We start from the raw sequence: 14,666 nt of genomic DNA on the forward strand, positions 1-14,666 counted from the left end.
CTCTAAGCACTCTACAATGCCTGCTTCAGCTGCCTTCATGGCTGTTGGGACAAATTGTTCTCATCCACCAGAGAAAGTCTCCACATAGTTAGGGTAGACAACACCCTCAATTCACCAATGGGTGATTCCCTTTGGTTACCCTCAACCTGGTTTAGCCCATCCAGCAAAATGGTTTACCAAGATGTGGCTGCTGCAAGTGCTACACTTTCTTGGAACCACAGGTGAGAGTTAGGTGCATCAGGTGGACACCACAGGTGGAAGGTAGCCCTGAAAAGGGGTCAGCAGCCCTCACACCAGAGGTACTAGTCTTCCCTGAACATATCCTATACCCCATGGAATAGCTTTCTGTTGTATCAACATTTTCTGTCTGCACATCTTCCTTTGAATTTCAGCTCAGGAAGTACCAGTCTACTTTAGACACAACAGGCTCTTTATCTCTAAAATATACGTGTTGAAAGTGGAAAGAAGAAAAAAAGAAATTGGCAGAGCTAACAGAAGTTGGGTTTATTTTTACGGCTTCATATTTGGGTTAGTGTACTCTACTGTTGGCATGAAGCCAAAGGCAGTGCTGGACAATAGAACTTCTGGGCCCCACCCTTCAGAGAAAGCCACAGAATTCAAAAAATAGCTCCAACAAGGAACCTGGTCTCCCTGTACAAGGGCCCAGCAGCCCACAGTTGAATCTTTTTTAGAATGAAATTGAGTCTTGGAGTCAAAAGCTGGCTTTAGAATGTCCCAAAGATGCAAGCCTCAGCAAGCCCAAGTCCAACACAATCGCATTCATTGTCAATCCTTTCCTCACTCCTCTTCCTCTAGTCAATCCATGGTAGGGGTTCGTTCTTAATTTTTTTCATATGATAGGTCCCTTTGACAATCTGGTGAAACGTATTGATTCTTTATCTTAGAGTACTATTTTTTAAGTATGCAAAATGAAATATATAGGATTACAAAGGAAACCAATTATATTGGAATACAATTATCAACATAAAAAATATTCACAGGCTCCAGGTTAAGAGCCCTTGAGATTTTAATTTCTCTCCTACTACCACCCTCAGAAGGTTTCCCTCCTATGTGTTAGCTGAGAATTTGCTGAGGACCTAGATTGAAACTATGTAGTTCAATAGTTGGCCATTTTTGTCATCCTTTTAATCTAAAATCAAGAATGAAGCTGTGGGCTAGAAAAATTCCAAGCCATTCTTCAATGAAATGAAATGAATGGAGCCCCATCTAAGGATATACTCCACTTCACTGAATGAAAGATTCTCTCCTTCCTATCTCTCTTTCCTTTCCAACCCTTCCCCCCAAAAAGTACAAAAAGATGGACCATCCCCCAAAAGCCTAATGCTAAACACCTTCAGGGAAACTGCACCCTATCTCTTAATTATTCATTTTGTTTTTGCTCTGTTAAGTCACAAATACAGTGCACTAAGAGAGTAAATGTCCTAGGTGTCATATTTTCTCCTATAATTTTGTCTTTTTTCTCAGTTATTTTAACAGCAAAGTAAGAAAAAAGAGCAGAGAATGATTTATCCCACAGCTGGTGAACCTAGATTATATCTTCTCCCCCACAGCTGCTACGTTATCAATGCCTAGAGTCTTGGAGGCTTAGAAAGAGCACCTGAAGATGTGTGAATAGTAACTAACCCTACTATTTACTTTCATCAAACTCAGTTTAATTAAACACAGTTTCACAGTTCTCAGCTGCTCTTACCAAACCTTCAGAAGTTTAGAATTAGAGCTTTTGACCAGTAATTCCCACTGTGGGAAAAATCACACAGAAGAGGAAGAAAAATGTCTTCCACAGAATCAACATGTCAGGAGTGCAGAATACGCAAAGGTATCTGCTAATAAGAAGCAGAATGAAAAGAAGTCTCTACATCATTGCATGAGCTGTGTCCTTCGGTTCTGCTGATGGATGTTTTATGAGTTCTGCCTGAGAGGCCCCATCCTGACAGTTCACAATGCCCTGCTTCATTGGGAAAGATAGATTAGTTCCCTTTCTCGGAGGATGTTTTTACTTTCAGGCAAACATCACTTGTCTGCTCCCTGATCATAAAGAACAAGTGGGGGCTGGGGAGGGGGGTAGCTTGAGGACTCTGCTGGCACTGAGATGGATGCTGATAGGAAGAGTGATCAATGGGGCAGCTTTGGGATGATGACCTCATCTAGAAGTTGCCTTTTCCACAGGGAAAAAAAAGAAAAGAAAAAAGAGAGAATAAACTTTATGTTCTGCTTGTTGCTCAGGATACTGTCTATAAAGTTAGTAATAGCTGTAGTCATAGCAAGCAGTGTGAATATAATAATAGCTTAAATTTATGTGGAATTTTTCTTTTGAGGACTTCAAAGCAGCTTCCTAAGAAAAGTCTCACTTATCACTGTAACGATGAGTTCAGGAAAAGGAGATGTTACATCATGGAACTATGCATCAAATCCTGGACTAGGAGTCAGAAGTCCTGGGTTCTAGAACCAGCTAGTGATTTGTCTTAATTATCTTTCTGGAAAATGAATGCTCTGAATATTTTTTCTTCTTTCCTTCCTTTCTCTTTTCCTCCTTTTCTTTGCTCCTCTCTTCCTTTCTTTCTCTCTCTCTTTCTCTTCCTTCCTTCCTTCTTTTCTTCCAGCTAAATCTATTATTTCAAATCCTGCCTCAGACACTTAGTATCTGTGTGACTCTGGGCCGGTCACTTAACCTGTCTTAGCATCAGTTTCCTCATCTGTAAAATGGCATTAATAATAATACAAGGTTGTTATAAAGATCGAAGGAGATATTATTGGTAAAGCACTATGTAATCTTTTAAAGCACTCTGTAAATATCAGCCATTACTATTTTTCCAGCACCACAGGGTACTCAGAGTGAAGAACTTCTGCCAGTGCAGATTGGCACCTCTCTGTAAATTATAACCCTACCAAATTGCCTGGGGCATCAAGTGCCCCAATGATTTGTCCAGGTTCCCATGGCCAAAGTGTATCAGAATTGAGATTTGAATATAGGTCTTCCTGACTCAAGACCAGCTCCAGTACATCCATGTGGCTCTCTACTCTGGATATGGTAGTTACTTAGTCAATGCTTGCTGAATTGAAGTGAAGGGAATTTCGTAGTGTAGTATATCTTTAGGTGGGGCTCCATATTTCCACGGTGCTTGGGAACAAAGCTTTGATCAAATTCTCTGAACATCTCTCCGTTGGCTAGAATCTATCCATAGACTCCCCAGTCTATGGATCTAGAATCTATCCATCTATCAAAGACCATCTATTAAACATCTGTTATATATCAAAGACTTAATTGGGTATCCAAGGACAATAATGAAACAGTCCCTTCATTTAAGTCCCTTACTTTCTATTGGAGGAGACAACATGTACATACATAAGTACATATGAAGTGTCCTTCAAAGTTTATCTCAATTAATCAACAAATATTTGTTAAGTACCTACTGTGTGCTAACCCTGAGAATACAAAGACAAAAGAAATAGCATGAACACAGTTAAGGAAATACATTATACATACAAAGGCGATACAAAGCAATTTGAGGAAGAGGCACTACCATCTTGAAAGCATCTGATTTTTTTGAAGAAAGTTAGGGATCCCAAGAGGCAAAAATGAAGGTCATCTTAAGCATGAGGGAATGATAGCTTGTGTACAGAGGTGGTAGATGGAACAGGTAGGACAGTTTGTCTGAAGAACAAGATATGTGAAGGCGAATGATGTGTGTATGAAGTGGGAAAGGCAGTCTGGAGACAGGTTACAAAGTACTTTTTGAGTAGGGGAAAGATATGGTCAGACCAAATCATTCTAGCAACTATGTGGAAGATGATTTGGAGATGGGGAGAAACTGAGGCAGGGAGCCCAGTTAGGAGTTTGTTGCAATATTCCGGATGAAAAATGATGAGTCCCTGAAATAGACACTTTTTGTGAGTGAAAAGAAAAATATTTGAGAGATGTCAAGGAGATAGAATTGACCAGGCTTGGCAACTCATTGGATCTGGAAAGTGAGGGAGAGGAAAGAGAGTCAAAGATGATGCTGAATCTGCAAACTTGGATGCCTGGAAATACTGGTGTTGTCATTAACAGAAATAGGAAAGTTAGGAAAAGAGGTGGGTTAGAATGGAAATATAATGAGTTTCACTGTGGTTGCATTGAATTTGACATGTTTATGGGACATCCCATTAGAAATACCTGGAAGTCATTTGGTGATGTGGGGCTGAAATTAAGGAAAAAGACAAGGGCTGGAGAGATAGAGCTGGGAGTCATGTGCATATGGATAATAATTTAACCCTAGAGACTTGACAAGATAATTGATGATTCAGCAAAGAAGATAGATTGACCAGACAGACAAGAGGAAAACCAGGAGAAAGTAACATCATGAAAACCCAGAGAGAACAGAGAATATAAGAAGAGCTAGTGGTGACCAGTGTCAAATACTACAGAGAGGTCACAAAGAACTTAGAAGAGGATCTCAGATTTGGTAATTAAGAGATCGATGGCAACCTTGGAGAGAGAAGTTTCTTGGGGTTTGAATAATGAAGCTGGAACTCCTGATTGCAAGGACTTGAGAAGTGAGTGAGAGGAAAGGAGCTGTAGACAGCTTTTGCCCCCAGAACTTTAGTTATGAAAGGAGAGATAAAGAACAATTACTTGAGGGGGCATGGTAGAGTCAAGTGAGAGCTTTTCTAAGGATACAAGTTTGTATGATTTCCTCCAGCACTGTTCAGAGCAGAGGAGAAGAATGATGTATTCAAGAATTATGTTTTGGCAAGTCATGAGCAGAGATAAGACCAAAAGGCAAAGGATTAAGAGTTAAGTAGAACTGATTAGGGGCAAAATTGGAAAGGATGAAAAGTGAAGTGTTGAACACCATTATAAGTACATACTTAATGCATTAAGTAAACAAAAAAAATTCGTGAAAATGGAAAAAAATTTCGTTAAATCTGTATTCCTTCATTACTGCCATTTCATATAGGTCATTGTTCAGATGTGACCAGTTCTTTATGACCCAATGGACCACAGCACAAGGTGTCCATGAGCTTTTCTTAGCAAAGATACTGGAAGAGTTAGCCATTTCTTTCTCCAGTGGATTAGGGCAAACAGAGGTTAAGTGACTTGCCTAGGGTCACACAGTTAGTGACTAAGGTCAGATCTGAATTCAAGTCTTTCTGATTCCAGGCCCAGAACTCTATCCACTGAGCTAACTAGCTGCCCTTACATTCAAGTAGGAGGAGACAACACATAGGAAGGAGTAATCTAAGTCAAAGGGGGCTGCTTAGGTTTATTAGGTATTAAGGATGGTCAGCAGACCCACAGAGGAACAATCAGATATACCCTTTTCCAAGAGCAGTATTGAGTTGATAATGGTTCCAGAACTAGAAAGATTTGTGTTAAGGAGGATTGAGAGGGAACTTAGCAAGATTGTTGGCCAGAAGATAGCGGGGAAGTCCATAAAGTCTTCACTAACCAGGACAGTTGTTTCATATTTGACAGGGTTATTTCACTTCAAGAATTTTACTTTCCATCCAAATAGTACTAGCAAATCCCTGATCGGCTTTGCACTCTCAAACCTCACCCCTTACTTAGCACTGCCTCTCTCCAAGCCTCTGTTTGTTGAAATTCTCCTCTTCCAAGACTCAGCTCATATACCTTCTACTCTTTGAAACCTTCTCTGAGTGAGACCCTCCTACACATAAAAATGATCTCTCTTTCTTCCAGCTTTTCCCTAGTGCTTTCTCTGTATCTCTCCTTTACCATCATATATCTAACTTGCATCATACTCATTTATGTACGTATCAGTATCCCTATAAGAAGTGAACTCCTTAAGTGAGAGACTTTTTCCAAAAAAATCTTTGTATTACCAGTATCCAGCACAGTGCTATTCACAGTTAATGTTTTTTTAATCAAAATAAATGAAAATTCTGTGACTTCTTTTTTGACCCTTGCAACAACACATGAAGTTAGGAAGAGAAGACACCTTTACCTTAATTTACTTCTACATTTATTTCTTACCTACTCTGGGCCAGTCATTATGCCAGGATGATATTACAAAGACAAAAAGGAAGGAATCTCCCTCAAGCAGCTTACATTATACTGGTAATAAACCACATATACACAAAAAAGTAAACACAAAATATATACATGAAGTATTGGGGTGGAGAGGGAGATGGTAAAATGGCATCAGCAGCCAGGTGGGGAAGATAATTAGGAGAGGCTGCATGTATAAAAGAAGCAGCTAGATAGGTGGTCCTGGGTCTGGAATCAGAAAGACCTGAGTTCAGATCAGGTCTCAGACACTGAGTGACCTGAGGCAGGTCACGTAACTTCTTTTTACCTCAGTTTCCTCATCTGTAAAATGAGCTGAAGAAGGAAATGATAAACCACTCCAGTTTCTGTGCTGAGAAAACCCCAAGTGGAGTTACAAAGAGTAGGACAAGACTGAAATTCCTGCACAACAACACTTGAATATAAGCACTTTGTGGGCAGGGCCTGTCTGCTTTTGTATTTTAATCCTCAGGGCCTAGCACATAGTAGGTGCTTAATAAATATTTATTTATTTATTTTAAGCACATTTTCACATTAGTCATGTTGCATAGAAGAATTAAAATGAATGGGAAAAACCATGAGAAAAACCAAAACAAAGCAAAACATACTTACTTTTTTATTTATTGAAGGATAAGCCTCAAGCCCAATCAGAGGGTGTCTCAAAAGCCAGGCTGAGAAGTTTTATGTAGAATCACAGAATATTAGGGCTGGAGCAGACCTTACAGATCATCCTCTAATCTAGCACCCTTTTACAGATGAAATAAGAGCATTGTGGTTGAACAACTGCCTTCAGGCAGTAAGGGAGTTTGTGGCAGAGCTAGGCTGAGAAATCAGACCTCCTAGATCCCAAGCCACTGTTCTCTACAAGTACACCAAAAACTAGAAAACAAAATGCTACCAAAATCCAAGGTGTTAGGAAATCTGGAATGCTCTCCCTCTGCATCTCCACCTCCTGGCTTCCCAGGCTTCCTTCAGGTAGCAACAAAATCCAAAAGTCCTTTCCCAACTGTTCTTAACTCTGGTACCTTCCTTCTGTTAGTCATTTCATATCTACCCTCTTATAGATTGTTTGTGCTTGTTAGCTTGTTGTCTCTTTCATTTAGATTTTGAGTTCCTTGAGGGCAATGATTGTCTTTTGCTTCTGTTTCTATAACCAGTGTTTAGCGTAGTGCTGGCAAATAGAATGTGTTTAATAAATACTCGTCCTTGGCACACAGTAGGTACTTAATAAATGCTTGTTGACTGATTGATCTTCATGCTAGATTCCTCAGGCCAGAAGAACTTGGAGCCCTAGAGCCAGGACTGAGTTTATGTGATACGTCAGTTCAGTTGTCTTACCCATTTACTAATGAAGGTTGATTATCTCTAACTTCACTCCAAGTAGTAAGAAGAGACTTGCTTTCATTCAAAAGTCAAAGTTCCACCTTATTATTTATTTGTCTTCCTCTCCTTATTATATCTGCAGTTATTCTCTGCCTCTTTCACTCTGTCTCTGGTCCTCTGTGTCCTTTCTTCATCTGTCTTTATGCTTCTGTTTTCCTCCCATCTCCTATCTCTAAATATCTTCACTCCACTCTCCCCTCTTTGTTTTTCTATCCGTCTCCTCTCCTCTCTCTCTCTCTGCCCCATCTTTCTTTCCTCTATCTTTTGTTTTCTGTTTCAGTCTCACTCACCCTCTCCCTTTTCCTCTCCTTTTTCTTCTCTTCCTTCCTCTTTCTCCTCCTTTTCTGTCTCTGTCTCTTTTTCTCTCTCTTTTCCCTTTCCCCTCCTAGTTGCCTCCTCCTTCCCTCCCTCTCACACACAGAAACACAGAGACCCAAACTAGACATTTTGCCTTTCCTCTCTTTGCTCAGTTGGTCACAAATACACACTCTTATTCCCTCTTAGGTTCCATGCAGGAGTTTAACCCCAACCCACAGACCCCTCCTTAAGCAGGCAGGAATGGCATAGGACAGGACAAACCACAGGATGAAACCTACCTCTTTGTACTCCAGTGGTTCCCTTCTTGTTAGGCGATTAGCAATGTTTATGGATTGAAGGGATTTTCAGCTCAAACCTAACATTTGAAAGTCATGGCTGTTAAATGAAGTTTATCCTGTTTAATCAGTTTTCCAGCAATCTCCACCAACACCAGATTAGTCTTCCATTTAATAAGATGTTCCCTTGGCATCTCTCCCAAACCCAGCAGGGCCTTACCTTGCCTTACTATGGGGAAGCAGAGCAGCTAGCAGCTTAGCCCAAAGCCACCTCCTTTTTGAAATTTTATACTTATTTTGAGAAAACCAGTTTCACAATACTTGGTTACAAACCTCAGAACAACTCTGTGTCATGGAAAAAGTACCCGGATGAGAGAAGGTGGAGTGATTTCCAGCTGGATAACTTGATACAATATCAATGGAGCTGTTCCAACATTCACACATACGTTCATGTGAATATACATATATCTGTGTATACATACACACACATGGAATTATAGACATATGACTTTCTCATACACAGAAATAGCATCGTTCAGGGTCAGAAGATATGGTTTCAGAGTTTAGTTTTACTTCTTTTTGTCTGTGTGACAAGTCACTACCTTTCTGGGCCTCAGTTTCCCTAGCTGTAAAATGAGAGGATTAGAAGGGATGATTTCTAAAGTTACTTCCAGCCCTAAACCTTTGAAACATTTGTTGAAATGCTCACAGAGACACATATATACATTTCACCTAAGATCCCAGGGACAGACAGTCGTACGGTAATTAACGAATATAGTGTTAGGTCAGTTATACATGTATAAATAGGTGTGATGGTCTTAGGCAGATACATGGAATAAGTATGAAGACTCAGACTACAAGAGGGCAGTTTGTCCAGGGCCCTGTAGAGTACTCTGTACCTGCTAGACTTTTCCAAAGGTAAGCAAAGGAGCCAAAACAGTGATCTGAACCCTTGGAAAATCTGCCTAGTACCTGATTAAATGTCGAAGGCAGCCTGCTTGGGAGGGGCAGGGAGTGGATGAGGGGTGGGGAAGATGGGGGCAGGCCTTTCCACCCTACATACAAAGGATCACACACCAGCTGTGTTTTTTTGGCCCTCTAGCAGAAGTGTCAGACAGAGTCCTTTCAACACTCTTTTGCTGAGGAATCAAATTTAAATGTAATCGGGAAATATTTAACAAAATAAAAATGCAACAGAATGTAAATGATATTAATATGTGGTTTTCCAAGTCAATATGTGACCTGCTGGAATCCTTATGTATGGTTTAGTGACCCCTCTTTCTCTTTCAGTTTGACACCAATGCTCTATAATAAAAATAAATTCAGTCATTTCTCCATTATCAGCCTATAGATTATCCATTCTGAAACTTTATGCATAAATTTTATCAGAAAATTGTTTGCTACTTGTTTCTGGCCTCTGAAGCATAGACAGAGTTGTTGGTGACCAACATGGGGCAACAAAGGATTTCCCCTATCCTTTCCCCAAAATACCCACCCCTGGTACCTGCATACTAATTCTTGAAATGCCTTTTGGAGGAAATAAAGCCTTTTTCATGACTCATAGGATCATAGATTTAGAACTTGCAAGGACCTAGAGGGTCACCTAGTCTAATCCCCTCATTTTACAGATGAAGGAACAGAGGCCCCAGAGAAGTTAAGTGACTTATCTAGAGTCACATGGCTAATGAATGTCATACCTATTGAAAATCTCAGGACTCTTGTCTGAAGTCCAACACACCAAACAGTCTTTCATTTCATTCAGCAGCAAGAATTGAAACTTCAAATGCAAAACTCCCTTGCAGAGGGAATATGGGGAACACAGGAATTCCCACTGAGGCATAAATAGTGGAGACCAGGAATCTTCCTTGGGGAGAAGAACCTCTGAGTGGGTAAAAGGGCAGAAAGAGAGAAACTCAAAAGAGTCACTGTAGAATTAGATTTGCCAAATCATCATATACCAGTCTCAGGAGGAGTTTGGGGCTCAATACCAACAGGGTCACTCTGGTCCAAGATGCCATGAGCTACTACTGCAGGGTTTCTCCCCACAAAGAGGAACTTCAAACAAAGGTATAATTGTTTCTTCCCAGGTGTATCTGCATAATTGTTCTGACTTCCAAGGAAAAGTATTGGTGAACTCATCTGATTAATGTTCTGCTGTCTGTGTGTGTGTGTGTGTGTGTGTGTGTGTGTGTGTATGTGTATTACAGGTCAGCACTTATTACAACACATCTGGATCCCTGGGACACTCTGCTGCGATTGTCAACTTTCCCTATTCCCAGCAACACATATCAGCTAATATGTGAGTATGAATATAAACTCCTTTGTTTCTTGGGCTAGAAGGAGCCTGGAGAGGTCAACCACACCATGTCCCTCTTAGCTCTTCCAAGATCCTAACAACAAACATTTCCACTTCAAGTACAGTGTTCTTAAACTATCTCAGGAAATAACTTGGAAGGGGAAACATGGTACAATGGGAAAAGTGCTAGATTTTAATTGAGAGGTCTTAGGTTGATATCCTGACTCTATACATAAGTTATGTTAGGCAAGTCATTTAACCTCTCTGGGCCTCAGTTTCCTCATTTATAAAATGAGGGAATTGGTATAGATTACCTCTGTGGACCCTTCCAGTTCAAGTTAACTTTTAAAACCCCCAGTATTGCATTGCACAGTCTCCCTTAATAGCATTTTACAGTGTCTCATAACCAGTGGTGTGCTGGTAAATGTTTAACAACCAGCTTTCCTTTTTAAAAAAATGCATAACACATCTTTAGGTTTGTTTTTCATTATTAACATTTTCTGTATCACTTCCTTAAGTCTAGGCAACAAACGAAAAAATAGCAAGCAAGCAAAACAAGCACTAATTTATAGTGCATTTGATTTTTGAGGTATAAGTGTTCATACCAAACATTTAACAATCAGCTCTCACAAGCCAATTCAGGCTGGCTCCAGCACCCTACTGCTATAACCCAAAATCAAGACACTCTTTCTAATGTCTCTCTCTCAAGGCAAGAATCAATTGAGGACCATTTTGTCAGGTATTTTGTAGAGGGGATCCTTTTTCAAATATAGAAATTAGAAAGATGATTAGATCTGCAGTCACAGAACCTGAATTCAAATCCCTTCTCTGAGGATTATGACCTGCATGACCTTGGGCAAGTCACTTAAACTCCCTGGGCCCAGCTCCTAATCTGTCAAATGAAATGATTGATTTAGGTGAACTTTGTGGTTCTATCCAGCTTTAGATCTATATGACCCTTTGAGCTTTTGAAGTCCTTTCCAATTCTGAGATTCCCTAATTCTAAATCATTTTTTGATGTGGTATAAAATCCATTCCCTTTTGCCTTGTCCTTTGTGCAGAAGAACAACAATATTAAATAATGAAATTAATTCACATTAGTCTATGGCCCTCTCCAGTATACAAAACACTTTCTTTACAACATCCTTGTGAGATACAGGTGATATAGGTAATATGGAGAATGTTGTTACCCTCTTCTTAGACCTAAAAAAGTGTCATATTCTTCCCCCTGCCAAGTCTTCTCTTTTCCATTCTCTGTTAACCTAATTCCTTTGGCCTTTCCTCTTAAGAAAAAAATGCATTCATTGTCATTTTTTAAATAGAAGGAGTCAAAAAGAGAATCTTCTCTTCTGACCTCTGCTTAGATGCCAGGTCCCATGCCCTCACCCAAAATGGTCCTTGGTCATTATTTTGGGGGGATAGAGCATGAGTTCCACCCATCAGGCTTTACTGTCTCCATTCTCTTCACCAGAGTATCTCTGTTTCCCCAGGTTCGTTGCTCTGCATTCTTATTCAGCCCATGGACCAGATGAATTAGATCTTCAAAAAGGAGAAGGCGTCCGGGTCCTTGGAAAGTACCATGAAGGCTGGCTTAAGGGTGTGTCCTTGGTCACTGGAAGAGTTGGGATCTTCCCAAACAACTATGTTGTTCCTATTTTCAGGTTTGTTTCATTAAGGTCATAGTTCTGGGGAGGTCAAGGTCAGTCTACTCCAGTGACCTGATGGTGATGTAGTTAACAGTCCTCCACGGCAGGAGCCAGCAACTTCTGTCTCAAAAGCTCTCTCTGTAGATTAATTACTTGATTTGTTAATTAATGGATCCATCAATTACATATTTACTAAGTACCTACTATGTTCAGGACACTATTTAGCACTAGAGCACAAAAGTGAAAAACAATTAAATAGCACAGTCTATGTCTTCATGGTGTTTTAGCCTTTAATTGGTGGGGGGGTCCCAAACAAGTATAAGGTAGAGTGTGATAGAGGCAAAGGAAAGAACAGATAAAAGTTAAGTAACCTGAGATATTGTAGAATTATTGGTTTAGAGCTAAAAGGACCTTAGGTCCAATCCCTTCATTTTATAGATGACAACACTAAAGACCAGAAAGTTTCAATGACTTGCCCAAAGTCCCACAGATAATATGTTACTAGAAGTAGAGCTGGGATCCAACCTCAGGTCTTTTGACTCTAAACCCAGAATTTTTTCCCACTGTATCTCACTTCATGACCATCTAATGTGGTTAGGCATCATGGAAATTTTCCAGTGGAAGAAAAATAATGACATTAACATGACATTTAAAGCTTCACCAAGCACTTCATGTAGGTTATTGGAGCCTCACGACCACTCTGCTGAGGTAAATACTATAGGTATTATTAATTCCCATTTCACAGATGAAGAAACTGAAACTTAGAGAAGTCAGATAATGATTATAATTAAAATAATGATAATTATCAAGTAATGAGAATCACATAGTTCATAAGTACGGTAAGTGGGATTTATAGTCCAGTCTTCTCGACTCAATCTATACCACACTGCTTCCCCCAAAACATATTGAAAAGTTTCTCAGGATGCCAGGGCACAAGCTAGAGTTTCCAGGAATTCACATCACTCCTTATGATTTTGTGCCAAGAAAAAGAAGATTCTCTCTCCCAAACCTTCTTCTAGGTCTATGCCATTTTAACAATTTTTTTCAGCTTGTAACATAGACACAAACTTTATTGATCCAGCCACCTGGCCATCTTTATGTAGGGGACTGATGAGGGAAATTCTTTGATTAAGCTGAGGATCTTATAGGGACAACTGAGCTTTTGTTTGGGACTTTGCTTCTCCCTCTGAAAGGTTTGGGCATGCCCACTGTCAGCTTCATGAAAAGGATTAAGAACCTCTCTTGGGCATTAGGGGTGATTTGACATGCTCTGCTGGCTGTGTGTGTACATACACACACACACACACACACACACACAAACTCTCCTTCTCTACCTCCATTTTCCTTCTCCCAGGATTCCCAATTCTTCAGTTAAAAAACTGGCAGAGGATAAGGAGTCACCCCTAAGGTCATCACAAGCAACAAAGATCTCTTTATGACATACCACAGGGTCACACCTTCCCAGGAAGAAATAATCCCACTGTCCTCTGTTCCCTTGCCAGATCACTTATTAGAATACTGGGTTCAAAAGTTTAGGGTGCTAGAGGCTAGGAGGGAACACATTTAGAGAAGGACAAAGATGATGGTAAGGAGAGGGGGACCTGAAAATCATGTTATTGTTGAGGAAAGTGGGAGGAACTAGAGGTGTTTGGGGAAAAGCATGAACTTTGTTTTCAAATATTCAAGGTTCGTCATTTGGAAGAGGAAATTAAACTTGTCCTATGTGGCTCCAGAGGGCAGAATTCCAGGACCAAGTGAAAGTTGAAATACAGCAAGGCAGATTTTATCTTGATATAAAATGTACTCTCTAAAGGTGTCCAACAGTAAGTTGGACTTCTTTGTGAGGTAATGAGCTCCCTGACATTGAAAAATATATAAAGAGAGGCTGAATTGGGTGACCACTGTCAAAGATAGTATGTAGGTGACAGGAGAAAGGGAAAGTTCCTTGCAAGTGAAAGATTCAACTCAACTTTTTGGTGAAAATTCAACTAATCTATCAACTCAATGACTGAGAACACTAAAGGAAGACCGAATTGCTGTAGCATGTGGCTGAAAAGCTAACAAACAGCTGAATTTGTCCTGAACTCCTCCTGGTAGGTAGGTGCTTAAAACTAAGGTATTAGTTTACATTTTGACATCAACCCAAGATCCTTGTTGTGTCAGCAAAGATCCACAGGTGCTAGAGGCAAGATTCAATTCCAATTAACTAAGAGGTGCATCAGATTTCTTTCTTGCTTTTTTGGCTTTTCTCCTATGTAAGGTTGTTGTTGTTTTAGGTATTTATTGAATTTCACCTCCAGAAATTACTGTATGTCGGGAGTGGATAAAAGGGAGTTTCAGCTCCACAAAGATCTAATAAACCACTATGAAACTCATAAAAGTCTTGCTTCCAACCTGGAAATGACAGTTATCATTGTCCTAGGTTTTCACAGATGTTGCTACTGTAACCACTATTTTTTCACTATGGGTGTGAGTGGGTAAGAAGACCAAGGCATGATCCTCAAATCCCTTCCAGGATAAAGTGGGTTTGGAGGCTGATCTCTGGGTAATTGGAGCACCAGCTGTTTTCCAGGTGTGAGACATGTTGGTGCTTCACCTGAGCTGCCTAAATGCAAAATGAGCCACTTCAGCTCAAGATTTTGAACATGGGTAACAGATGCCAAGTTTTCCCATCTGGACACAGACAATATCTGCCCTTAACTAATCTTTCCACTGTGGAA

General features: G+C 40.1%; 1 protein-coding gene across 5 annotated transcripts in view; it reads left to right on the forward strand.

Moving 5' to 3' along the window:
- SH3RF2 (SH3 domain containing ring finger 2) overlaps window positions 1-14,666 on the forward strand; it is a 167,010-nt gene that overhangs the window by 119,394 nt on the left and 32,950 nt on the right. For all 5 annotated transcript variants that reach the window (XM_072630651.1, XM_072630652.1, XM_072630653.1 and 2 more), the window contains 2 exons: window positions 10,212-10,303; window positions 11,791-11,961. In XM_072630651.1, the coding sequence (XP_072486752.1) occupies window positions 10,212-10,303; window positions 11,791-11,961 (263 nt within the window). The remainder of the gene's footprint in view (window positions 1-10,211; window positions 10,304-11,790; window positions 11,962-14,666) is intronic.

The sequence above is a fragment of the Notamacropus eugenii genome, chromosome 1 (assembly GCF_028372415.1).
Source record: "Notamacropus eugenii isolate mMacEug1 chromosome 1, mMacEug1.pri_v2, whole genome shotgun sequence".
NCBI lineage: Eukaryota > Metazoa > Chordata > Mammalia > Diprotodontia > Macropodidae > Notamacropus > Notamacropus eugenii.